The following is a 25,590-nucleotide window of genomic DNA, read 5'->3' as shown; positions in this document are numbered from 1 at the left end:
CCTCTGAGGGACATTTCTATTCTTCAGCTGAGTTTATTATTAGTAATATTAGTCGTATAATTATTATTATTACCATTAGTAGTCGTATTCATAGTATAGTTCTAATTATTATTAATAGTAGTAGCAGTAATAGCATTATTATTATTAATAGTATGATTATTGCCATTAGTAGTTTAATTATTATTAGTCATCGTAGTAGTAATAGTTTTAGTAGTATAATTATTTTTAATTTGTATCAGTAGTAATAGTAGTTTTTAACCATAGAAACCACAAAGCAACTTATTCCCTCCCTGGTCATCTCTCACCTTGACTATTGTAACTCCCTCCTCATTGGCCGACCTCATCGCAGGCTATCCCCTCTTCAGTCTATCATGAATGCTGCTGCCAGACTCATCCACCTTACTAACCGTTTCATATCTGCCAATCCCTCCACTGGCCTCCACTCAGTGTCCTCCACCCCTCTCTGCCAATCCCTCCACTGGCCCCCACTCAGTGTCCTCCACCCCTCTCTGCCAATCCCTCCACTGGCCTCCACTCAGTGTCCTCCACCCCTCTCTGCCAATCCCTCCACTGGCCTCCACTCAGTGTCCTCCACCCCTCTCTGCCAATCCCTCCACTGGCCCCCACTCAGTGTCCTCCACCCCTCTCTGCCAATCCCTCCACTGGCCCCCACTCAGTGTCCTCCACCCCTCTCTGCCAGTCCCTCCACTGGCTTCCCATTGCCCAACGCATAAAATTCAAAACATTGACAATAACATATAAAACCATTTATAACTCTGCCCCAAATTACATCACCAATCTTGTCTCCAAATATCACCCAAACCGTCCTCTCCGTTCCTCGCATGGCCTCCTGCTCTCTAGCTCCCTTGTCTCCTCCTCCCATGCTTGTCTCCAGGACTTCTCCAGAGCCTCCCCCATCCTCTGGAACTCTCTACCCCAATCTATCAGACTATCGCCTACTCTGCTCACTTTTAGGCGATCTCTGAAAACCCATCTCTTCAGGAAGCCTATCCTGCCCTCAGCTAATAACGGAATCTTCTATCCTCCTACCAGTCCATCCCCCACAGTTATTACCTTTTGTACCACTAGCCCCTCCCTCTTAGATTGTAAGCTCCAGGATCAGGGCCGTCCTATCCCTCTTGTATTGAACTGTATTGTTGCTTTATTGTCTCCAGTTATATTGTAAAGCGCTGAGCAAACTGTTGGCGCTAAATAAATCCTGTATAATAATAGTAGTAGTAGTAGGATAATAGTGATGATGATGATAGTAGTGATGATGATGATAGTAGTGATGATGATGATAGTAGTGATGATGATGATGGAATATCTCCTCCATGTCACTGAATTGGACCTATCGTACCCTCCAGCTGTTTCTATATAAACGTTGAGCTCAGAAAGGCGCATGCGCAGATCCGCCCGTCACCTGACAGCTGGTGTGTCAGTCACATGACTGCGGAGTAGCAAGATGGCGCCTGACTGAGCGGAAGTGACAGGCAGAGCGGACGGAGGGGGACAATAAGCCGGAGAGCGGAGGAGTTCGGGTGTCGGAGGAACCGGGCGGTGAGTGAGGCCGGGGCTGGCATTGGGTTTCCGGGCACTACAAGTCCCAGCATGGCCTGTGTGTGGAGGGCCCTCAGTCTTCCGGCTTATTATATGACATGATGAGTGCAGTGCTGGAATTTGTAGTTCCTCTAGAAAGAGGGAGTGCAGGCAGAGCTGTGGCCCCCATATGTCTTTGGGCCCCAGACTAGGAGTCGGCCATAGCTTTGGGACTCAGGGATTGTTTTTATTTAAGGATTCCCATTCAGTTGTCGTCATTTGTGACCATCGGGGGGCTCCAGTGTTTGTCAGGGGCCCCGCAGGTAGTGATGAATGTGGGTCTTCTAGATCCTGCAGGGCCCTCCTTCAAGCAGACCCCTCCTAGATCTTGCTGGAGACATCCCCACAGCAGATTGGGCCCCCCAGATTGCTGCGTGCGGTCCCCCCCCCCGGATCGCGTGCTGCGTGCGTTCCCCCCCCCCCGGATCGCGTGCTGCGTGCGGTCCTCCCCCCCCGGATCGCGTGCTGTCCCCCGTCAGAACATGTGTTCAGTGCAATTTCCCCCCCTCGGATCATGTGCTGCGTGCGGTCGTCTCCCCCCCCTTGTGTGCTGGGTGCAGTTCCCCCCCCTCTGATCGTGTGCAGCGTGCAAGTCCTGCTCTAAGCAGAGCCCTTGATATTGCAAGCGGTCCCCTAAGGACTCCAAGCAGACCCCGTTCCCCCCATCATACTACATGAGGGTCCCCTAAGTGTGAGCACAGCCTCATTGGGCCCTTAGGATCTTTGTCAATGACATCGGTATAAGACATGTCTGAGATATATGACCCCCCCCAGCAGATAACGCCCCATGGGGACCCCCTAGATCTTGCTGCATGTGGCCCCCTAGGAGATTATGCTTCAAGCAGACTCCCGGTACTGTGCTCTGTGGGGGCCCTGAACTGTGAAAACATACCCTTATTGGGCCCTTAGGCTCCTTGCCGATGACATCCGTATAAAACATGAGAGCATTCAGTAATCTGAGCCACATTTCACCTTCTTTCAGGGTCAGTTCACACTCCATGCGTCTCAGTTGCTTTTTTTTCTGCATCCAAAACGCACAGAAAGTAGGTGACATGGTTGTCAGTGTCATAGTTCACACCAGTGCTTGCGGTTCCAGAAAAATAAATAGAACAGGCTGCATTTTTCCTGCACTGAAATGCACCAAAAACGCATTGGAATGCACATGTCCCTATTTAAATTGAAGAAAAAGAGAGGGAGAAATGAACCGGAGGGCATCAAAACTGTGCATGCAGAAATGCATCCTGACTGTGGTTCTATAGTGTGAACCGGCCCTAAGCCCAGATCATGCAGCCCATCCCCCTTCCCCCAACACAAATGGCTCATTGACAAAAAAGCAGGCTTTCCGTTTGCCATGGAAGATCCTCTATGAGATGTTTTCACCTTTCAGAACCCGTCTGACACCGCATCCCCTCAATACAGCCCATAATAATGCTTGTTTACCCTCCGATACATCTGCATCGTATTAAATCAGTGATTACATCATGGAATATAGAACAACACAGGTGGGATGTAATGTTCTGCAGGCAGGTGATTCCTCTGTGATGAAATGTCTCCACCCTGCCTGAGTCATCACTATCACAGCTTATCCTGTAGTGTCAGCTCCTGGACCTGCTGTCACACTGTCTGCATGTAAAGGGTTACTAAACCCAGAACAGTACAATCAGTCTGTAAATGCAGTAAAGCATGCTTGTTATACTCACTGTGGAACCTAAGGGGTTAATCCTCCGCATTGTGTAAAAAGGATGTTTGATCCTGTCTTCTCTGATCCTCCCCTTCTTCTAGTGCCCCCTCTTATCTCCTGATAAGACATATTGTGTGGAGTCCCTCTGCACATGCTCAGTTTGGGTCGTATTGCTAGAGAGGTTGTTTTTTTTTTTTTTGGGAGAGTGCATGTGATCAGCACAGGGCCAATCAGCACTGTCCAGACAGAGGGTCAGGGGTCCTGCATCCTCCTAGAGCAGAAAGAAGCTTTAACCAGTGCTCTGCTGAACACTGATAGACTGTTATATACTGCTGATGAGAAAAGGTATTCAGCAGTTTATATTTACTAAAATATAATTGCATTTCTGTGTACTGTGGGAGACCGGATATAGTGAATGCGGGGTCCGGGGAGAGCGGATATAGTGAATGCGGGGTCCGGGGAGACGGATATAGTGAATGCAGGGTCCGGGGAGAGCAGGTATAGTGAATGCAGGGTCCGGGGAGAGCAGGTATAGTGAATGCAGGGTCCGGGGAGAGCAGGTATAGTGAATGCAGGGTCCGGGGAGAGCAGGTATAGTGAATGCAGGGTCTGGGGAGACCAGATATAGTGAATGCAGGGTTCGGGGGGCCTGGATATAGTGAATGCAGGGTCCGGGGAGACCAGATATAGTGAATGCAGGGTCCAGGGAGAGCGGATATATTGTGAATGCGGGGTCCGGGGAGACCAGATATAGTGAATGCAGGGTCCGGGGAGATCGGATATTGTGAATGCAGGGTCCGGGGAGAGCGGATATAGTGAATGCAGGGTCCGGGGAGAGCGGATATAGTGAATGCAGGGTCCGAGGAGACCAAATATAGTGAATGCAGGGTCCGGGGAGACCAGATATAGTGAATGCAGGGTCCGGGGAGAGCGGATATAGTGAATGCGGGGTCTGGGGAGAGCGGATATAGTGAATGCAGGGTCACATACAGTCATGGCCTAAAATATTGCCCCCCCTTCATTTCTGTCAGATAATGCACCCAGAAAATTGTTGCAAATACAAATGTTTCAGCATTCTCCTGTTTATTTCTTTTGTTTGTATTGATCTGACACATAAAAGTGGAGAAACATAAAGCCAAATCTGACACATTCCATGCAAAACCCCAAAAGTGGACTGGACAAGATTGTTGGCACCATCTCAAAATTGTAAGAAATAATTACATTCCCAGTCTGTGACGCTCCTGTAATTTGTCATTAAACTCCCCGTATCCATGATCAGGTGACAACAATATAGAAATCACTCCGGCAACCTGTTAGAATGATGAAAATGGACTCCACCTTTCTGTTGGGTGTCTCTGTGTGCCACATGGAGAAGAGAAAGAGCAGCAAAGCATCGTCTGAGGATCTGAGAACAAAAATTGTGGAAAAGCATGGACAATCTCAAGGTTACATCTCCAGAGATCCTAATGTTCCTGTGTCCACTGTGCGCAACATTGTCAAGAAGTTTCCAGCCTATGGCACTGTAGCTAATCTCCCTGGACATGGACGAAAGTCATATCCAGGGGCGGACTGACCATTTGGAAACTCAGGCACTGCCCGAGGGCCCGGGGTCAGTAGGGGGCCCCATGAGATGCCCCTGGTACCTTTTTCATAGTTTTTTCGAGTTTGGGCAAGGACACAGGGGGCCCCATGATCCCCTATTGAGGGCCCGGGGTCAGTAGGGGACCCCATGAGATGCCCCTGGTACCTTTTTCATAGGCTTTTTTGAGTTTGGGCAAGGACACAGGGGCCCTATGATCCCCTATTGCCCGGGGGCCCCATGAGTTGTCAGTCTGCCCCTGGTCATATCCACACATATATAACTAGTAGCATGCGTTGCGTTACTTTGATTTACTTTCAGGTTTATTTGTTAGTATTGTGCAGTGCACAGAAATTTAAAATTTTAGTACATAGCTGCAGTCCACGGTCGTCACTAGGGATGAACTCATGCGGGTTTGGATACTAGTCTGATCCCGCCAGGAAGCTGTCACTGCAGACCACCAATCCGAGGCCTTCCTCACCCCACACATACAAGGGACATGCCTTGACTGCTTTTTGATTGGTGGTGTGGGGTGACCTCTCCCTGGCAAGATGGCTCAGGCAGGTTCCAACTAGTATCCGAACCCTCCCAAGCTCATCCCTAGTTGTCGTCATTAAGGGCCCCATCCTGACATTTGCCATGCAGCCATTGCTGTAGTGTATGTAGACAGGAAGTGGCTGCAAATTGGCTGCGGTTGACCAGCATCACTGCGATGCAACAAGTATTCAAAAATATTAAAAACTGTATTTTTTTCAAAGTATAAAAAAACACTTCAGTTTATATTATACTGTAGTTCACTTTATTGATTCTATGAGACCGGTGACTACTGTATTGCACAAGGCATGCTGAGACTTGTAGTAACCGGTCAGCCTCAGGGTGCAAGTAATGTCCTAACCTAAACCACTTCTTTATTCTCTTTTTCAGCCACGTGATGTGAACGATCAGAGGCGGTACCCCTCCCCCCCCTCCTCCTGGACTGAGGTCATCTCTGTGTCTTGTGCTGTCAGCATCTTCAATTTTCTGCTGCAGAGTCCCGAGTCTGGTGACCGCACGCTTCCTGCTTCTGTCTGAGTGGTAATTCTATTGTATGTGTCTGAACTCCATGTATATGTTTTTACTGTGCCTTCTGTAATTACTCTTCTGCAAACTCGTGATGGTTTAACCCTAGGTTCACATCTGCGCGGGGGGTGCCGCTACGTATCCACATGAAAATCCATGCAGCTGCACCACCCGCACAGGAAAATGCAGACCCGTGGGCTAGTTCTAATGGCACGCGGCCCGCACAGGAAAATGCAGACCCGTTGGCTAGTTCTAATGGCACGCCGCCCGCACTGGAAAACACAACCGTACTGGGAACCTCGGCTGCGTTTTCAGAAGAAGTGCAGGGACTTCTTCCCTGCGGGGCACAGGAGTCCATTCAAATGAATGGGCTCTCGTGCCTGCGCAAAACGTGGCATATATGTGGACCGGGGGTTAGTCAGAGATAAGTGGCTTCTTCTTCGCATATTTATTTCTTTAACAGACAAGAAGTAGAAATCCCTTGCTGTGGGTTCTCTCTGACCTCTGTAGAGTTAATTAGTTCTAATGGCACGCCGCCCACACTGGGAAATACAACCGTACTGGGAACCTCGGCTGCATTTTCCAAAGAAGTGCAGGGACTTCTTCCCTGCGTGTCACGGGGCACGGGTGTCCATTCAAATGAATGGGCTCTCGTGCCCGTGCAAAACGCAGCCCGCATGGCTGCATACATGTGAACCGGGGGTAAACCAGACAACACAGTACAATGTCCAGTCTGATTATAATCCCCCCCTCTCCTCAAGGTGTCAGTGGGTGTGTTGGGTACCTGTAAGGTCCCTTTTCTCAGGGGTCTTCCGGTGGTCCGTTTTTGACCCATCATTAGATGGATCAGAAACTGACTGTAACATATCCCTAGGGTGGCCGGTTGTAATGGACGTGCGTCCGATTTATCTTTTGGTCTCTTCAGGTTCACCAGACCGAGGGTAATACATTTGTGTCCAGGTCTGCTATTGTAGACTTGAACAGATGTAAAAAAATAAAAAAAATAAAAGTGGAACCTGAGGAAGAATCAGTTTTTAAGAGTTCGATCCAGCTCAGTTGCCTGTAATAGGCGGTATGTAACATCCAGAGGTCTGCCGGGGGTGATGAGATATTCAGTGAGGATATACAGAAAAAAAGGAACAAAATGGCGCTGGGAGGGGACCAAACATAAAATTCTAAATATGGTAGATGGTCAATGTGGGATACAAAAAGGGGGAGGAATAAGGTGTGTATATATATGTGTGTATGTATGTATGTATGTATGTATGTATATATATATATATATATATATATATATAGAGTCCCCTACAGCCAGTCAGGTCTGAAGAAGAAGCAAGCGCTTCGAAATGCTTCACCTGACATTTTCCTGCTCTGCCATTGGTCGCCCACCGAGTCCCTGTCTTCCTTGTGGTCCACGCTGGTTTCGGCGCCATTTTCAAACTCACTGCACAGCTGACGGCTCCATCACCGTTCCTCCTGAACGACCCGGACCCATCCACACACCGCTGATGGACTAACAGCTTACCAAAGGATTACGTAACAATTCTTTTTATTCCTCATGTCTGTGACTAGTTTTTACACCCTATGTTATTAATAAAATAATAACCCGCTGTTGCAAGTGGCAGTGTTGAAGTCTTTTTATGAGGAGACTGAGGAAATGCTTTCTCCAGCCTGCAGCAGACAGATGACATCATCTGAGCCTGGGCAAAGTCACTGAATGGAGCTCAAGGAATGCTTTTCTGAAAACAATACTGTTTGCTGTACATTGTATCATGTCTGGAATATATTTGTGCATTCTTGTACTGGAGATGTCCTCTATAATAAAATGTTTAATGCATTTCTCAGGTTTTCCGGTCCCTTGGCTGGGGAACGTCATGGCGTCACGGCACAGCGTCGGTGACTCCACCCCCTTCTTGGCCCAGGCGGACGACACAGAGGATGAGCGGCCCAGGGGCCCAGAGAGTCAGGTGGTGGATGATGAAGAGGAAGATGAGGAGAGGGGAGATGGAGACGTGCACATACTGACGGGAATCTCCTACAGGCACTCTTTCGCTATAGTCATGATTCTTTTCTACGTCAACCTCCTCAACTACATGGACCGCTTCACGGTGGCCGGTAATTGTTGCTGGTTCGAGAATCACATAGAATTGGTGTACAGTCCTTGTCAAGTAGTTTAAAGGGCCAGCTGTTCTTGCTGTCTATTACAACCAGTCAATTCAGCTTTTCTCTGAGCCAATCAAACTTTACATTTGCCCCCCTTCCTGCTTACTAAAGCACTAGAAGAAAGTTAAAGTTGGTGATTGCCAGGTCCGGGGCGAGCGGATATAGTGAATGCAGGGTCCGGGGAGAGCGGATATAGTGATTGCCGTGTCCGGGGAGACCAGATATAGTGAATGCAGGGTCCAGGGAGACCGGATATAGTGACTGCAGGGTCCAGGGAGTCCAGATATAGTGAATGCAGGGTCTGGGGAGACCAGATACAGTGAATGCAGGGTCCGGGGAGAGCGGATATAGTGAATGCAGGGTCCGGGGAGAGCGGATTTAGTGAATGCAGGGTCCGGGGAGAGCAGATGTAGTGAATGCAGGGTCCGGGGAGAGCGGATATAGTGAATGCAGGGTCCGGGGAGAGCGGATATAGTGAATGCAGGGTCCGGGGAGAGCGGATATAGTGAATGCAGGGTCCGGGGAGACCGGATATAGTGAATGCAGGGTCCGGGGAGACCGGATATAGTGAATGCAGGGTCCGGGGAGACCGGATATAGTGAATGCGGGGTCCGGGGAGAGCGGGATATAGTGAATGAGGGGTCCGGGGAGAGCGGGATATAGTGAATGCGGGGTCCGGGGAGAGCGGGATATAGTGCATGCAGGGTCCGGGGAGAGCGGGATATAGTGCATGCAGGGTCCGGGGAGAGCGGGATATAGTGCATGCAGGGTCCGGGGAGAGCGGGATATAGTGCATGCAGGGTCCGGGGAGAGCGGGATATAGTGAATGCAGGGTCCGGGGAGAGCGGGATATAGTGAATGCAGGGTCCGGGGAGAGCGGGATATAGTGAATGCAGGGTCCGGGGAGAGCGGGATATAGTGAATGCAGGGTCCGGGGAGAGCGGGATATAGTGAATGCAGGGTCCGGGGAGAGCGGGATATAGTGAATGCAGGGTCCGGGGAGAGCGGGATATAGTGAATGCAGGGTCCGGGGAGAGCGGGACATAGTGAATGCAGGGTCCGGGGAGAGCGGGACATAGTGAATGCAGGGTCCGGGGAGAGCGGGACATAGTGAATGCAGGGTCCGGGGAGAGCGGGACATAGTGAATGCAGGGTCCGGGGAGAGCGGGACATAGTGAATGCAGGGTCCGGGGAGAGCGGGACATAGTGAATGCAGGGTCCGGGGTGACCGGATATAATGAATGCAGGGTCCGGGGAGAGCGGATATAGTGAATGCAGGGTCCGGGGAGAGCGGATATAGTGAATGCCGGGTCCGGGGAGACCGGGATATAGTGATTGCCGGGTCCGGGGAGACCGGATATAGTGATTGCCGGGTCCGGGGAGACCGGATATAGTGATTGCCGGGTCCGGGGAGACCGGATATAGTGATTGACGGGTCCGGGGAGAGCGGATATAGTGATTGACGGGTCCGGGGAGACCGGATATAGTGATTGACGGGTCCGGGGAGAGCGGATATAGTGAATGCAGGGTCCAGAGAGCGTGGGATATAGTGAATGCCGGGTCTGTGGTTTAGTAACACTTTAAACTCACTGAAATGTATGCTTAGACCATGTGAATGTGTGCTTTTCCCATACCTGCAGTCTCCCCTTTAAATGTATGTAGCAGAAATTTGGATGCTTTCTATTGAATTTTTTGGTTTTTGCCAGATCCTCACGAGGCTTCTTCTTCAAATAATGCTTGACATTCTTTGCTGCCGACAGTTTAATTATTAATCTACAGCCTGAGAGGGTTGTATCCTACCCTTTACACCTAACCTCTGCTCCAACCCTAACTCTGCTGGTAACACAGCGAGGCTGACTTACTAAGGGAACTGAGAATCATTACACGATGAATTATGTGACTATTCATTTTAATGATTCAATCATGGTGCAGATCAAATACGTAAAACAGGAATTTGCTTTTCACATGATTGGATCATTAAAGTGAACATTCACACAAGTTTGTGAAGAATTTCAGCTCCTTCAGTAAAACAGACTTCCTTCATCTCCTAGAATGACAACACTTACTCATTGTGCTGTATCTATGGAGGAGCAGGGTTGTCACCCTGAGACAATTGTTTTGGGACTACAGAACGCTTCCCCGTATAACATAGAGGGAGTTGTTTTGTACTCCTAATATCAGGGTGGATTTGATTTAAATCATGATTTAAATCACTAGTCAGTAAGGATTGATGTAAATCCTAGTTTTCTACATAAAGACTAATTCTTGCTGGTATAACTTTAATATACAAGTAGATGAAGATTTTTAGAATAACAACTTTTCATATTAGTTTTTTTATCCCCAGTTTAATAGGTTAATCATTCATATTTGGACAACTTTTCTGTTGTATTTAGGAAGGAGAAAAATAATCATTACCTTAATAATAACAATTTAAATAGATTTATTCATCTGAAACAATAACATTCCAGCAGATGTGATTTGCTTAAACATCCATGTTTGTGAACTAATTTGGCTAAACAAAATATATATATTTTAAGAAACTTAGACTGTCAGCCCCTCCTCCTCACACTTAGTTTCACTTTCTTCTTGTGCAGATCTATTCCACTCCAAACAATCAGAAAAATATTGTTTCTATTCTATTCACTGAACTTCTTGAACCTTAGCAGTGAAGGGGTTGATTCTGTATTCATAGGTTGTAGAAGTTAGGATGAAGGTCTTTTTCTTAACTCTGTTCATGTTATAACATTTTTGCTGTGAAGAAGAGGCATGTGATCTCCGCTGAGTCAAATTCAGTTTTGAGAACTGCAAAAGTAAACCAATCATCTGTGATAATATCTTGTAGGCAGAGAAACTGCCCAATAATCTTACAAAAACCTCTGGAAGAGCCTGACATTGTGAATGGATTCATGGAATTTATTTACCCAAACAATTAAACATATACAGCCTTATTCTACATAATTAAAAAACTAATCTTTATTTCATGATGGAATAACCTTTGGATGGTAATATATTTTCCTCAAAAAGCATTTTATTCAAAAAAATCTGATTTAAATAAAAAAAATCCGATTAATTTTTTTTTTTTAATCATTGATTTTTATCCACCCTTCCTAATATACTTCTTGATAACATTGTTTGAGATAACACTGCAAAGTTCGTCAGCATAGTCAGGATTAACACTTCCCGAACAGATATACTGTAACAGAACACAAGTTTTAGGGATCGAAAGAGATAAAATAACAGAAGTTCTTTGGAAAGGTTTACATGACCTTTGAAGACAAATTTACAATACAGGCGAATGTAATGCTTTCTTCAGGACCTTTTCGTATTGCGAATAATTTGTAAACAGAAACGCGGTTTCCCATAGGAATGCATTGAAAACCAATCTGTTCTGGCAGTCAGAAAAAAGTTAAAAAAAAAAAAAAAAGTCTCTTATGTGGTCAAAGCTCTTTATAAAGTGCACTTCAAAGGCATAAAGGGACATGATTAAAACAAAATTCGTAAATGCATTAAAAACCAATTAATCTGTTCTAGAGGTCAGAAAAAAGTAAAAAAAAAAGTCTCTTATCTGTTCAAAACTCTTTATAAAGTGCACTTTAAAGGCATAAATACTGTACAGGGACAATATTAATAAAAAAAGATCATAAATGCATTGAAAACCAATGAATCCGTTCGTATTGCGATAAAAATTTGTAAACAGAGCCATTATTTTCAATGGATTTTCATTCGTAAACCGAAAATGACGTTAACCGAGGTGTTCGTAAACCGAGGTACACCTGTAGATATAATCTGTTAGATGCGTTTCTATGCGTAAACTGTTTCTTGAAACAGATAAAATGAACTGGTAATTTTTTATTTTTAAGGAAATAATTTGGTTGTTTGACTGTGCTGGTATACAAATGACATAATATATATTTGCCATGAAACTATACCATCATACTGATAGCTAGGGAGGGGAGATAAATCACTCTTCTGATTCATTCATTTTTATTATCAGATGTAAGACGAATGTAATGTAGGTGATATTGGTCTGTAAATGCTGGAACTTACAGGAAAATCTTGGAGAAGCCTTTGAGCCGTTCGCTCTGGTGTAATCATCCTCTGTGTTCTTTCTCCTACAGGAGTGCTTCCTAATATTGAGGCCGCCTTTGAGATCCAAGACAGCCAATCCGGATTGGTACAGACAGGTAGTGCAAACTCACATTATTGAGGAAAGTGTGACGTGTTACATAGTTGGTCTGGCTGAAAAAAGACAAAAGTCCATCCAATTCGACCATAAAAGGAAAAAAAAAAGAAGTTCTAATCCTACATCCACAGTTGATCCAGAGGAAGGCAAAAAAACCAGCAAAGCACGATCCAATTTGCTTCTGCAGGGAAAACAAATTCTTTCTGATCCCCCGAGAGGCAATCGGATATTCCCTGGATCAACTTTACCTATAAATGTTATATCCAGTTATATTCTGTGTATCCAAGAAAGAATCCAGGACTTTCCTACAGCAATCCACTGAGCTGGCCACAACCAACTCTTGAGGGAGTTTATTCCACATTTTCACAGCTCTCTCTGATACATTTTGTTTTATTATTCTGTGTTTCATATGTAGGTTTTCTTCAGTTTTTTTTTCTGTTTATCCTATGTTTCTGTGTGTATTCTAGAACAATAAAAAAGTCAAATATTTGGTCTGTCCCCGCAGCGCCCAAAGGGAGCAGGCATCCCCGCAGCGCCCTGAGGCAGCAGGCATCATGCATTATTATTATTATACAGTATTTATAAAGCGCCAATAGTTCGCTCAGCGCTGTACATTACAAAGGGGGACAGAACATGTGACAGAACAATACCAATACAATGCAAAACATGAGGGGATCGAGGGCCCTGCTCTTTCCAGCTTACAATACATAAGTGTGGTCCTCAAGGCGCCAATGAAAAAAGAAAAGAGGGAGGAGACAATACAACACTCACATGGAAGGGAGGCAAGGGAAGAATTAGGATGGGAAGAGAAGGTGGTACACCAGGCTGGAGGGTTTCCCTCCCCACTCGGGAAATTCGCCCCTCCAATTGTCCTGCTGACCGTTGTCACCAGGAGAGAAAGTGATGGAGAATCCAAAATTTTAGAGTTGTTACCAGAACAAAATGAAAGACAAGGGAAATCTCATTCACTTTAGGGAGATTTCATCTAACTTCCTGTTCTTCCAATACAGGAAATGTTGAGAAATCTCCTCAGCAAGGCACATACAGCAAAAGCCTGCTAGGAGTTTATTCCCTTCCTTACTCCATGTGAAACTAAGAGAGCTGTTGGCTATACATACAAGGATAGCTGTTATGTGAAGTTTTTCCTTTCTCCAATTACTGTAAATAATGTGTATATAATATATTTTTTTATATTTATTTCCTGTTGTATGATAAATCTTCTCTTGTTCCCTCTCTAGTATTTATTGTCAGTTATATGGTGCTGGCGCCTGTATTTGGTTATCTTGGTGACCGCCACAACAGGAAATACATAATGTGTTTTGGGATTTCCTTTTGGTCTATTGTCACCCTCTGCAGCTCCTTCATACCCAAAGAGGTAAGCTCTGCTGCCCGCCACTATTCAAACCTCTTCACAGGGCATGCAATGTGGGAATGCAGTGCTTCTAGTAATATGAACTATATGCTCACTATGCGTTACTGGGGTGTACATACCCATATGGAAGAGAAATATATTTTAAAAATATTCTTCCCAAATATGATATAGATTTGAAATACTACAATTTTGTCCATATTCAAATATTCAATATATTTCAATAAATATATATACAGGTGAAACTGTGTGTGTGTGTGTGTGTGTGTGTGTGTGTGTGTGTGTGTGTATATGTATACTGTATGTTGAAATGCGTTTTTATTACAAAATATATGAAAAATATTTTTAAAAATACATTTCAAATATACTGTGTCTTTAAAAATACAAATCTACATTTTTGGAATGCGTTTACAAATATATGTAAAAATATATGTTAAAATTACTTTTTTATATGTTAAAAAAAAATCTGAAGAATATATTTAAAAAAAATAAGATATTTAAAAAAATATATATTCTTCAGATTAGCTCCCTGTGAAGTGCGATGATGTTTTCTGGCTGTGGTCCTTCTCAATGGTGCCTTTTCCCTTCCTCCTCACAGTATTACCCCTTGTTCCTTTTCACACGAGGCCTGGTTGGAGTTGGAGAAGCCAGTTATTCCACTATCGCCCCCACCATCATCGCCGACCTCTTCGTGGCCGACCAGCGCAGCCGAATGCTCTCCTTTTTCTACTTCGCCATCCCCGTTGGCTGGTGAGTCTGTGTACTGTACACCCCAGGGGCGGGGGAGGAGGAGAGCGGATTGTGAAATTCTGTTTTGGCTCTAGTTAAGTATTTTAGGAACACTCAATCAGCTTCATCTTCGAGAAAGTACAATGGCTACTAGGGATGTTTACAAGGGGCTTACGTGAAAGGATAAGTATACTTTAAAAGAAAGTGCACCCTCCTCCTGTCCTAACTTAGCCTCCCTTCATGTATACTTGTCTCCATTTGGTGGGCTCAGGTCCTCTTTTTTTGTTTACATCCAGCACCTCAAGTCTTCTGTCTGCCCATGTATCCTGGGGTCACAGAACATCCGACAGTTTAGTAGAAAGCTATGTAATGTGCAGCTGCAGCCAGGACAACAAACACTTGCCACACTGGATTTTTATTCATTTATTACAGGTACTTCTATAGCGCCATCAATTTACACAGCACTTTACATATATATTGTACATTCACATCGGTCCCTAACCCTCAAGGGGCGTACAATCTAAGGTCCCTAACCCTCAAGGGGCGTAAAATCTAAGGTCCCTAACCCTCAAGGGGCGTAAAATCTAAGGTCCCTAACCCTCAAGGGGCGTACAATCTAAGGTCCCTAACCCTCAAGGGGCGTACAATCTAAGGTCCCTAACCCTCAAGGGGCGTACAATCTAAGGTCCCTAACCCTCAAGGGCCGTACAATCTAAGGTCCCTAACCCTCAAGGGGTGTACAATCTAAGGTCCCTAACCCTCAAGGGGTGTACAATCTAAGGTCCCTAACCCTCAAGGGGCGTACAATCTAAGGTCCCTAACCCTCAAGGGGCGTACAGTCTAAGGTCCCTAACCCTCAAGGGGCGTACAGTCTAAGGTCCCTAACCCTCAAGGGGCGTACAGTCTAAGGTCCCTAACCCTCAAGGGGCGTACAGTCTAAGGTCCCTAACCCTCGAGGGGCGTACAGTCTAAGGTCCCTAACCCTCGAGGGGCGTACAATCTAAGGTCCCTAACCCTCGAGGGGCGTACAATCTAAGGTCCCTAACCCTCGAGGGGCGTACAATCTAAGGTCCCTAACCCTCGAGGGGCGTACAATCTAAGGTCCCTAACCCTCGAGGGGCGTACAATCTAAGGTCCCTAACCCTCGAGGGGCGTACAGTCTAAGGTCCCTAACCCTCAAGGGGCGTACAATCTAAGGTCCCTAACCCTCAAGGGGCGTACAATCTAAGGTCCCTAACCCTCGAGGGGCGTACAATCTAAGGTCCCTAACCCTCGAGGGGCGTACAATCTAAGGTCCCTAACCCTCAAGGGATGTACAATCTAAGGTCCCTAACTCACATTCATACAAACACATACTAGGGACAATTTAGACAGGATCCAATTCACCTCCCAGCATGTGTTTGGAGTACCTGGAGATGCAAACCTACACTGGCCCACAGCTACCCGATCCGGGTACGCATGCATCTGTGCAGGGGGAGGTGGGGTTAGGTTATATCAAGGGAAGGAGTCAATACGGATAAATGCACTTTGGTTTAAACCCAAGAACAGACATTTTATATTTCAACTTAGCAGACCTTGGATGAGATGACGGCATTCGTTTGTTTTTCCTTTAAGGCTTCCTCTCCTCTCCTTTTTCTTTTTTTTGCTTGGTTTTTTACAGCAGAAGTCAGGTATCATATCCATATAAACAATGTACAAAAGACAGATATCAAATGCGATACAAGCATGTGCAAATTCCAAACCAGTACAGGGAAAATACAATCCCAAGGCAGAATAAAGAGCCACTCACAACACAAATGACAAAACCCCGCTGTCCGCTGTGATTTAGTCGACCTCTCCTTCATTTTCATCTAGTGAGCGTTTCAGTAACTGTATTGTACCTATGGAGGAGCAGCATTGTTGAAGAGACAGGCAGTGGTTTAGCACTACAGTACACCTCCCTTCTCTCCAAAACTTAGTGTGCAGGTGTTCTTTAGTTCACAGAAATAAACTGGAAATTATAATTATTATACAGGATTTATGGCGCCAACAGTTTGCTCAGCGCTTTACAATATAAAGGAGACGATACAGTTCAAGACAAGAGGGTTAGGAGGGCCTGATCCTGGCAGCTTACAATCTAAGAGAATAATGTTAAAGTAGAATTCTAGGCAAAACATTTTTTTTTCATTCTGGATAGAGTAAAGGGAGGGCTATAACCCCTTTTCATATATTTTTTTTTTTTCACCATTTGTGTCCCATTGCAGAGATTTCCCTTCACTTCCTGTCCCATAGCCAAACAGGAAGTAAGAGGAAATCCCTGCAAATTAAGGGAAATCCTTGGGGAAAACCAGGTCACCAGAACTAGTGTCCCCATGATCTCCTCTCTATTACTTTTCTGGAGACAACTCAAAATTTGGGGTTTTTTTTTACTTTCACTTTCAGTGATCACGGTAACCAAGACAAATAGAGAGGGGGAATCTCCCTAATGAGGACAGAGGCAGCAATAAAACCTGGCAGGTGTTCTAATCCATCAAAACTTAGTTATACTTTTAGCCCTCATGCACACGGGGCGCCTTGATAGTGCTGGTAACATTAACTGTGTAAAGGCATGTTAAAAACGTGAGTTTTTCTATTTTTTTTTTAGCATTTTTGCATTAGCGTTTTGCGGCGATTAGCGGCGGTTGTCCATGTTTGTGTTTTTTAGTGTTTTTCTGCTAAAAAAAAAGTCCAACAACTCCGGTTTGCGGCGTTATTCCGCGTTTTTCAGCTAAAAAAACTAGAAACCCACTAGTCCTGGGTTTTTTCCAGCCAAAAAACGCTGATTCCAGTCTGTGTGTGTATGGACACAGGATAGCATGCTGGGGGGTTTACTGGCTGTAGAAAAGAACGTCAAAAGCCAAAAACAGCCGCTGTAAAAACGTCCCGCATGCATGAGGGCTAAGTGATAGAGTACAGCAGAGACGGGGAGCAAAGGAATTTGTAAGTTCTGGATATCACCAGGTATTTTTTTGCGTTTATCAGCAGACTTAACCAAACGCTTTCAGTAGTACATTTAACTGACCATAGAAGAGAATTTAATTTTTTAGGATTTACAACTGTATATACTGGTCTTCCTGTTTTATTATGATGTATTTATTGGTGTAAAACAAAAAGTTCTAATTTACATTTTTGCACAGTGGCCTCGGCTACATTGCAGGATCCCAGGTGACCAAAACAGCAGGTGGAGACTGGCACTGGGCGCTACGGGTGAGTTGAAGAATCTCGGGAAGGGTTCTGCGGTCAATGTTCACCAGAAAGGTTTCAAACTTTGTACCCTTCGCTGTTTCTGGGAAAACAAACACATTTACTCTTAGTACGATACATTACAGTATGCATTCAAACAAATCAATGATTACACGTTATTTATTTACTACCAGACAGATTTAAAGAAAATCTTTTATTACAAATAATATAACAATAAAAACATAGTGATTCTGTCATCAATGTAAAACCAGCTTTTATATAATAGAGGATTCACATCCTATAGTCTTGCTTGTCCTGGGAACAGGGACTATACGTTGTGAATCCTCTATTATAACAAAGCTGATTTTACATCGGTGATGGCATCTTAATGCAGCCCACTCATTTTTACTTGATTTCCGCAGTAATGGGTGGAGATTCGCTGTTGGGCGTGCCACTGATGGGAGCTGGAGGTATAAGGAGAGAGGCAAGACTGGAGCAGCATAGTTACTATTGATATCAAAGCGGAACTACACTGTATCTGAGCACCACAAACCAAAACCGCTATTGAACCACTTACCGACCGCAGATAGCCGAACGACCGCTTCACTGCGGCTGGCCAGTTCTAGGAGTCATATGACGTCCTCCCGCGCGCCCCCGGCAATCTCCATGATCGCTGTGTCCTGTTTACAAAGCTGATCATGTGATGTGGTAAAAGGCCAGTCACAGCGGCCTTTTACCATGTGATCAGCCGTGTCCAATGACACAGCAGATCAGAGTTAATACAGTTGCCGGTTATCGGCTGCACTTTCCTCACACTGTCACAGCATGAGGAAAGTACTGCCGATCTCCGTTATTGTCAGAGGAGGGATCAGCAGCGATCATCAGTGCCCTGATCGGTGCTCATCAGTGCTACCCACCTGTGCCCAGCAGTGCTACCCATTAGTGCTGCCTATCAGTGCTGCCTATCAGTGCTGCCTATCAACACACATCAGTGAAGGAGAAAAATTCCCTGTTTGTAAAATTCTATCATAGAAACAAAGAAAAAAACACTTTTTTTTTCACAAATTTTGCTTTTTTTTGTTTACAGCGCAAAAAATAAAACACTCAGCAGCGAGTACATACCACCAAAAGAGCTCTTTTTGTGTGAAAAAAATGATAAAACTTTCATATGGGTGCAGTGTTGCATGACCGTGCAATTGTCACCCAAAATGTGACAGCGCTGAATATTAGCTTGGGCACAAAGGGGGTATAAGTGCCCGGTAGGCAAGGGGTTAATTCATTTTTATTATTCAAAGCAAACTCCCCCAATCCATCCACGTCTCCCGTGTTTATTTTGCTGAGAAATCAAATTGAAATGGAAAAACACCCCCTAGCATTTCTGGTCATGGCCACCTTGAGTAAGGGCAGATGATTTATGTAGCTTTTACTTCCTGAAGTCTTTCTGCCCTTAGCTCAGACATGCAGGTAGGAGAGTGTGCTTAGCTGAGAAAACCCCTCCTGCAGACTCCTGGGATGTATGACATCATTTGCCTAGGCATGGAAACCAGGAAGTAACTAAAGAAATGTAAAAATCAATGTAAAACAAGTAAATATGATCTACTTTCCTATCTATTTATTAACACTAGCAGCATAAGGATTTAGTATAGTCACTGTTGATTGAGAGAGTGAAAATCCACATCAAAAACTTATGTATTCCCACAGCTATACAGACCCCTTCCCCCTATGCCTTTTTGTGTTTTTGAATGCACTATTCAGTTATATTGGGCCCAATGTATAGGATAAACAGGTAACTATTTTAGTGATATCGCTTATAAAGTCCAAGGATGTGCTGTGTGGCAGAGCTGTGTCGGTTTCATTACTGGATGGACAGAAATACACATTTTTTTGGTAGGTCGTACCACTACTCCTTTTTAATGTTTTTTTTAATCTATTTGGCCTGGAGTTCAGCTTTACAGATGGATTCCAGGTATGGATATCTTATACATTCAGCTTGAACCAATGTGACCCCCGGTTCACACCTATGTGGTCCTGCGGGCCGCGTTTTGCATGGGCACGAGAGGCCGTTCATTTGAATGGACTCCAGTACCCATGACACACAGGGAAAGAAGTCCCTGCACTTCCTTGGAAAACGCAGCCGAGGTTCCCAGTACGGTTGTGTTTTCCAGTGCGGGCGGCGTGTCATTAGAACTAGTGGCACCCGCCCGCGGGTCCGCATTTCTCTGTGCGGTTGGTGCGGCTGCACGAATTTTTGTGCGGATCCACAGCGGCACCACCCACACAGATGTGAACCTAGGATATCTGTGTACAGAATGTACCATACCTGGCCGATGCGCCTGGAAATCACTGAAGTAGACACAACTACTGTAGTGATCTGTACTTGCTTGTGGGTTCCATGCTGAGCGACCAGCTTGATGCATTGTGAATATAGGAGGTTGGACGCAAAGTACAGACGCCAGTCAGACAATGTTTTACTTTTTCTGAATGAATGCAAAGGGTTCTATGATTGGAAAAGGTGGGGTGGTGACATCATGCTGTCAAGTCAGAACAGCTTTTGCATTCATTCAGGAAATACAAAGCATTCCCGGATTGGCGCCTGTGCTGAGTGGCTGACATCCTGTCGATTTTTTCATCTTCTTCTGCCTGGTAAAAGATTCTTCCCAGATTAGAAGGCGAGGGGAAATCTCTTTAAAGGTACCGTGGATAGCTGTAAAATCTGACAGAGGTTCTAATCCTTTCTAGCCTAAACTAAGATATGTGTCCATAACAATCTGGGCTCAGAAACGTAGGTTGAATGATGTTGGTAATGTCAAGTGGTGGAAATGAATGACTGCTCAGGACAGCATTGATTTGGCTCTAGCTGCACATTAATTCTACAGATTTGCAATGTATCCTGATCAGTGAGTGGCTGATAAATGTAGCATGACTTTTCTTGTGGCCAATGTTTGCTGTTTCTTGGTATTTTCAGGTCACCCCAGGACTGGGCCTTATCGCTGTTCTGCTGCTGATCTTTTTTGTGAAGGAGCCTCCTAGGGGTGCCGTGGAAAGGAAATCTGAAAGATCCCTCACCCACACTTCATGGGGGTCTGATGTCAAGGAGCTGCTGAAAAAGTGAGTATTGCCTAGCTGCATTATTTATCTTGGTGTGCATTAGGGATTCTCTTTCCTTCCAAGACAGAAGTTTGCTTTAGAAAGACAGTATTTTGTGTCTTGTATTAAAGTGAATGTACAATCCAAACACACGTTTCTGCGTTAAAGATGGCTGTGTGTATAAGTGGGTGATGCAGCGACCGTCGGCTGGAACCGAACAGAATCAGCAAGGGAGAATGTCACCAGCACACCTAGGATCACCAATATGGGTCCAAAAGTTTTAATGAACGATCACATAGTGACAGCAAGGCAACGTTTCGGAGACTCGCAGGACCCCTTCATCAGGAATGATGAAGGGGTCCTGCGAGACGCTGAAATGTTGCCTTGCTGTAACTATGTGATCGTTCATTAAAATTTTTGGACCCGTATTGGTGATCCTAGTTGTGCTGGTGACATTCTACCTTGTATTAAAGTGATTGCAAAGGCAGATTTTTTATTTTTTTTCTTTCCAAATGACAAGCATATCATTACTTGCTCTGTGCAGTGGTTTTGCACATAGCAGCCCCAATCCTCTTCTCCTGATCCCTTACCTCCTGTCAAGTGCCTCCAAAACAAGCAGCTTGGTATGGGGGCAGCTGAGCAGGCTCACTCCTGAGTCGCTGCTCTGTGTTCAATCACACACAGCCAAGGCTTGGCCCCACCCCCCATTCTCTCCTCATTGGCTCACTAGCTGTGATTGACAGTAGCAGGAGCCAATGGCTCCCGCTGCTGTCTGAGCGAATGAGGAGTGAGAGACCCGGGACAGCTGAGGCTCTTGTGCACCTTGCTGGATCGAGATGGGCCTCAGGTAAGTCTTGGGGGGGGGAAAGGGGGGGAAGGGGGTTGCTACACACTGAAGGTTTTGACCTTCTTGCATAGAATACATGATGGTAAATAAACCTTGAGCCTTTACAACCATTTTAAAGCAAATTTAGGTGCTTAAAATTGATAATATACAGGTACCCAGATGTCAGCTTTGACCACCACAAAATAATTTAATATACCAATAGCAGCCAGCTTTCTAGCCGCAAGCTTTGATGACCCCTCTCCTGCCTTCCGTGCACCACCATTGGTTCTTGAGGCTGTTCAGCACAGTGGTTGGCTGCTCTAGAGGGACAGGAGGGGGTGGGTTAGGGCCAGCGACCAGGGTAGATGGATTTTCATCTAGTAGAGCATTCTGAAGGCCAATGTTTAGGCTTTGGAATGTGCCTGCTAGACTATGTAAATTATATATTATGTTTGTTAAATCCTCCGGCACAGCTGAACATACTTCGGCTATCATTAAAGCTTACCTGTGGACAGAATCGAATTCCAGCCTTGCTCTGGCAGAGGCTCAAACTATTAGTCTGACTTACAAAAATTGAAAACTGTGGGATGGAATTTTCAAGAAGATCTGAGCTTATAGAATATGGAAGGTGTAAATGGTGACTTATCTTTAGGGTCGAGGTCACGCCCTGGAATCTGTACCTTTTTAGGACAGGCCAGCAGTGGAAGTTAATGGTTACATAGATCATTGGTGGTCAACCCCAGTCTCTGGTAGATTCTTCCTCAACCTTCTATGCTCCAAAAAAATACAAACCTGGTGTTTGGTGATCAGTAGGAGGAAGAACTCTCCAGCATAAGTGATCAATAGGAGGAAAGGATGGCCAGGCCATAACAGTGGGTGGAAAATATAGGGAGCTGGAAGTTTTGAACGAGGCTGGGTGTTGCTCCGGGGGTAATGGGAGTTAGGGGACTCAGCAGCAGACTGCAGCCCTGTAGGGTATGAAGGTTCTGAATGGGGAAGCTGGAGATCTCTCCAAGGATCTGGGGGCTTTGTGAGAGAACTGCAGGAGACTAGAGGGAACATCGGGTGTGTGTGGCATTGTGGGACACTGTTGGAGTTTGGGGGCTGGAGGCTCTGCAGCAGGCAAGTCAGCCCTGTGGCAGGTTGGGGGTCACTGGAGACTGGAGGGCACTGTGGAGGTTGAGGGGCATTTTGGGGGCACTATGGGAGCTGAAGGCTCTGTATCAGGCTGGGGGTCACTGCAGGGGGCTGGGCTGCCTTGTGGGAGGTTGGGAAGCCCTGCAGGCCACTGTAGGAGAGTAGAGGGCACTGCTGATCTGCATTGAGGGAAGCATTAATTTACAGCACCTCCTTGTGATACGTAATGGAGCAATACCTGGTGCTGTAACACTCATCTTTCCAGCACAGGGTGCCCGCTGCCCTGCCTGAGAACAGGGAGGGGACACTGCAGCTTTCCTTGTGATCCGACAGAAGGGAGGTGGAAAGGGTAATTGAGAACCACTGACATGAAGGATAAAAATGGCTTTAGAGGACAGAGATGATGTAAGAATAGAGTTTGATATGTGCATCTGAATATGTTCCCCTCCTAGTAATCTTCTTTTCATCCCTCACTTGTTTTCTTTCAGCCGTAGCTTTGTGCTGTCCACGCTCGGATTCACCACCGTGGCGTTTGTCACTGGTGCCCTTGCTCTCTGGGCCCCCACCTACCTGATGCGGGCTCGGGCTGTACTGTACGAGGATCAGCAGTGTGACCAACCTATATGTAACTATAAAGACAGGTAAAGAAGCATCTTCCTCCTAAATCCTGTACAGAAGATTTGTAGATTCAATTTATTTGTTTATACAACGGTCACCTTTTATTGTCTTCACAGCTTTCTCTTTGGGGGCATCACAGTGGTGACCGGGCTGTTGGGTGTCGCATCCGGAGTGGAAATTAGTAAACGCTATCGTAAAATAAACCCTCGCGGCGACCCTATAGTCTGTGCCTGCGGGCTTCTTGGCTCCGCCCCTTTCCTGTTCCTCTCCCTGGTCTTTGCAGAATCAAGCCTTGTGGCCACCTATGTAAGTAACCCTACAATGTGCAGAAAGTATTGTTCATTGGCCAGGAAATAGACAACCTTGTGATTGTTATAAATATATTATGGTGTAATCTCATATAACAGCAAAGAGCTCTGATTCTAATGCTGCCGCTGACAGTTTTCATATTCTGCTCTAATAGCAGAATGTTACTATCCTTGCTTTATTTCTAGCTGCTTTCTGACTGTCTGGTCCTCTCACTCCACAGATATTTATATTCATTGGAGAAACTCTTCTGTCCCTGAACTGGGCCATCGTCGCTGATATCTTACTGGTGAGTGATGGCCACGTGAGTTTAGCTGCTGTTCCCGCTGCAATGTTTTTCAGTCCTCAGTTTGCTTTAAATCACACTTTGGCCAAACTATGGACAATGAAATGTCTACATATTTATAACAAGAAGCATATAGACTTTAAAACCAGACCTCACTGACCTCTGTAGCTGCAGACACTTTGAAGCTATTCATCCTCAAAATGTACAACATATTCTCTTTCAATTTAATTTCAGCAGTTCAGTTTTCCCCTTATAGCAGTGACTCTACTCCTCCCGCTGGCTTCCCCTCCCAGCAGGAAATCAGTTGCTCAGCTCACCCTGCCCTCCATCCTTCCTTCAAATAATGACTTGGCATTTCTGCTCCCCCCTCCAGCAGTAGCTCCACAGCTACCCCTCCCCTAGTTGTGACTCAGCAGTTCAGCTTCCTATCCCCCCATCCTCCAAGTGTTGGCTTTATTCTAATTTCAAATTTAAACTCTAAGGGAGCACATGAAGAAGGGGTAGAGCAGAGTGCTGGCACCTGACTTAGGGGGCTTTAAGGCCATCGTCGCTGATATCTTACTGTGAGTGATGGCCACGTGAGTTTAGCTGCTGTTCCCGATGCAATGTTTTTCAGTCCTCCGTTTGCTTTAAAGTCACACTTTGACCAAGCTATGGACAATGAAATGTCTACATATTTATAACAAGAAGTAAATAGACTTTAAAACCAGACCTCACTGACCTCTGTAGCTGCAGACACTTTGAAGTTATTCATCCTCAAAATGTACAGTATATGCACTTTCAATGTAACTTTAGCAGTTCGTCTTTCCCCTTATAGCAGTGACTCTGCTCCTCCCGCTGGCTTCCCCTCCCAGCAGTAAATCAGTTGCTCAGCTCACCCTGCCCTCCATCCTTCCTCCAAATAATCACTTGGCAATTCTGCTCCCCCCCTCCCAGCAGGAAATCAGTTGCTCAGCTCACCCTGCCCTCCATCCTTCCTCCAAATATTGACTTGGCAATTCTGCTCCCCCCCTCCCAGCAGGAAATCGGTTGCTCTGGTTGAACTGGATGGACTTGTCTTTTTTCAGCCAGACTAACTATGTAACAATGTAGCTCACCCTGCCCTCCATCCTTCCTCCAAATATTGACTTGGCAATTCTGCTCCCCCCTCCCAGCAGTAAATCAGTTGCTCAGCTCACCCTGCCCTCCATCCTTCCTCCAAATAATGACTTGGCAATTCTGCTCCCCTCCTCCCAGCAGTAGCTCCGCAGCTACCCCTCCCCTAGTTGTGATTCAGCAGTTCAGCTCCCTATGCCCCCATCCTCCCAAGTGTTGATTTTATTCTGATCTCAAATGTAAACTCTAAGGGAGCACATGAAGAAGGGGTAGAGCAGAGTGCGGGCACCTGACTTAGGGGGCTTTAAGGATGTATTGCTCCGTAATGCCTGTAACTAAATGGATCAGTGATGCCTTGTTTAAAGCAAAATTACTGCTTTACATGTAAATGTTTGAATGTCCATAGCTTGGCCCCAGTTCCATGAAGTCGAACTGCACCTGCTTCTTGTACAGACCCACACCCTCTGTAAGTGTTATACATGCCTGTCCCTGATACAGTGAGATTTATCCCACTCAGTTGCCAAGCCGCTTGTGGAAGTCTACCGAGGAGAGTAAGAACTTCCCAAAGGATTGCATGGGGGGTTACTGTGCATGTCCAGGTGCAGCTCAAAAAACAGGCAAGTATAAGACTTGCAGGGGAAGAGGTCGAGGTTTGGACAGTATACGTTTTTA

At 45.6% G+C, this 25,590-nt stretch overlaps 1 protein-coding gene across 2 annotated transcripts in view; it reads left to right on the top strand.

The window, feature by feature from the left end:
* Nucleotides 1–1,423: 1,423 nt before the first annotated feature.
* The window catches only part of SPNS1 (SPNS lysolipid transporter 1, lysophospholipid), a 31,230-nt gene continuing 7,063 nt past the window's right edge, over nt 1,424–25,590 (top strand). The window contains exons 1-11 of one of the 2 annotated variants that reach the window (XM_089658256.1): nt 1,424–1,560; nt 5,784–5,933; nt 7,764–8,033; nt 12,200–12,265; nt 13,503–13,639; nt 14,232–14,383; nt 17,518–17,587; nt 20,529–20,671; nt 23,102–23,254; nt 23,348–23,537; nt 23,761–23,826. In XM_089658256.1, the coding sequence (XP_089514382.1) occupies nt 7,793–8,033; nt 12,200–12,265; nt 13,503–13,639; nt 14,232–14,383; nt 17,518–17,587; nt 20,529–20,671; nt 23,102–23,254; nt 23,348–23,537; nt 23,761–23,826 (1,218 nt within the window). In that variant the 5' untranslated portion in view covers nt 1,424–1,560; nt 5,784–5,933; nt 7,764–7,792. Of the gene's footprint in view, nt 1,561–5,783; nt 5,945–7,763; nt 8,034–12,199; nt 12,266–13,502; nt 13,640–14,231; nt 14,384–17,517; nt 17,588–20,528; nt 20,672–23,101; nt 23,255–23,347; nt 23,538–23,760; nt 23,827–25,590 lie in introns of both variants that reach the window. The other variant, XM_089658255.1, reaches the window with a different exon arrangement.

The sequence above is a fragment of the Staurois parvus genome, unplaced genomic scaffold, assembly GCF_062004578.1.
Source record: "Staurois parvus isolate SC_StPar_1 unplaced genomic scaffold, SC_StPar_1.0 ptg001060l, whole genome shotgun sequence".
NCBI classification, from domain to species: domain Eukaryota; kingdom Metazoa; phylum Chordata; class Amphibia; order Anura; family Ranidae; genus Staurois; species Staurois parvus.
Note: the sequence above shows the minus strand (reverse complement) of the source record. Positions and strands in the feature narration are given on the sequence as shown.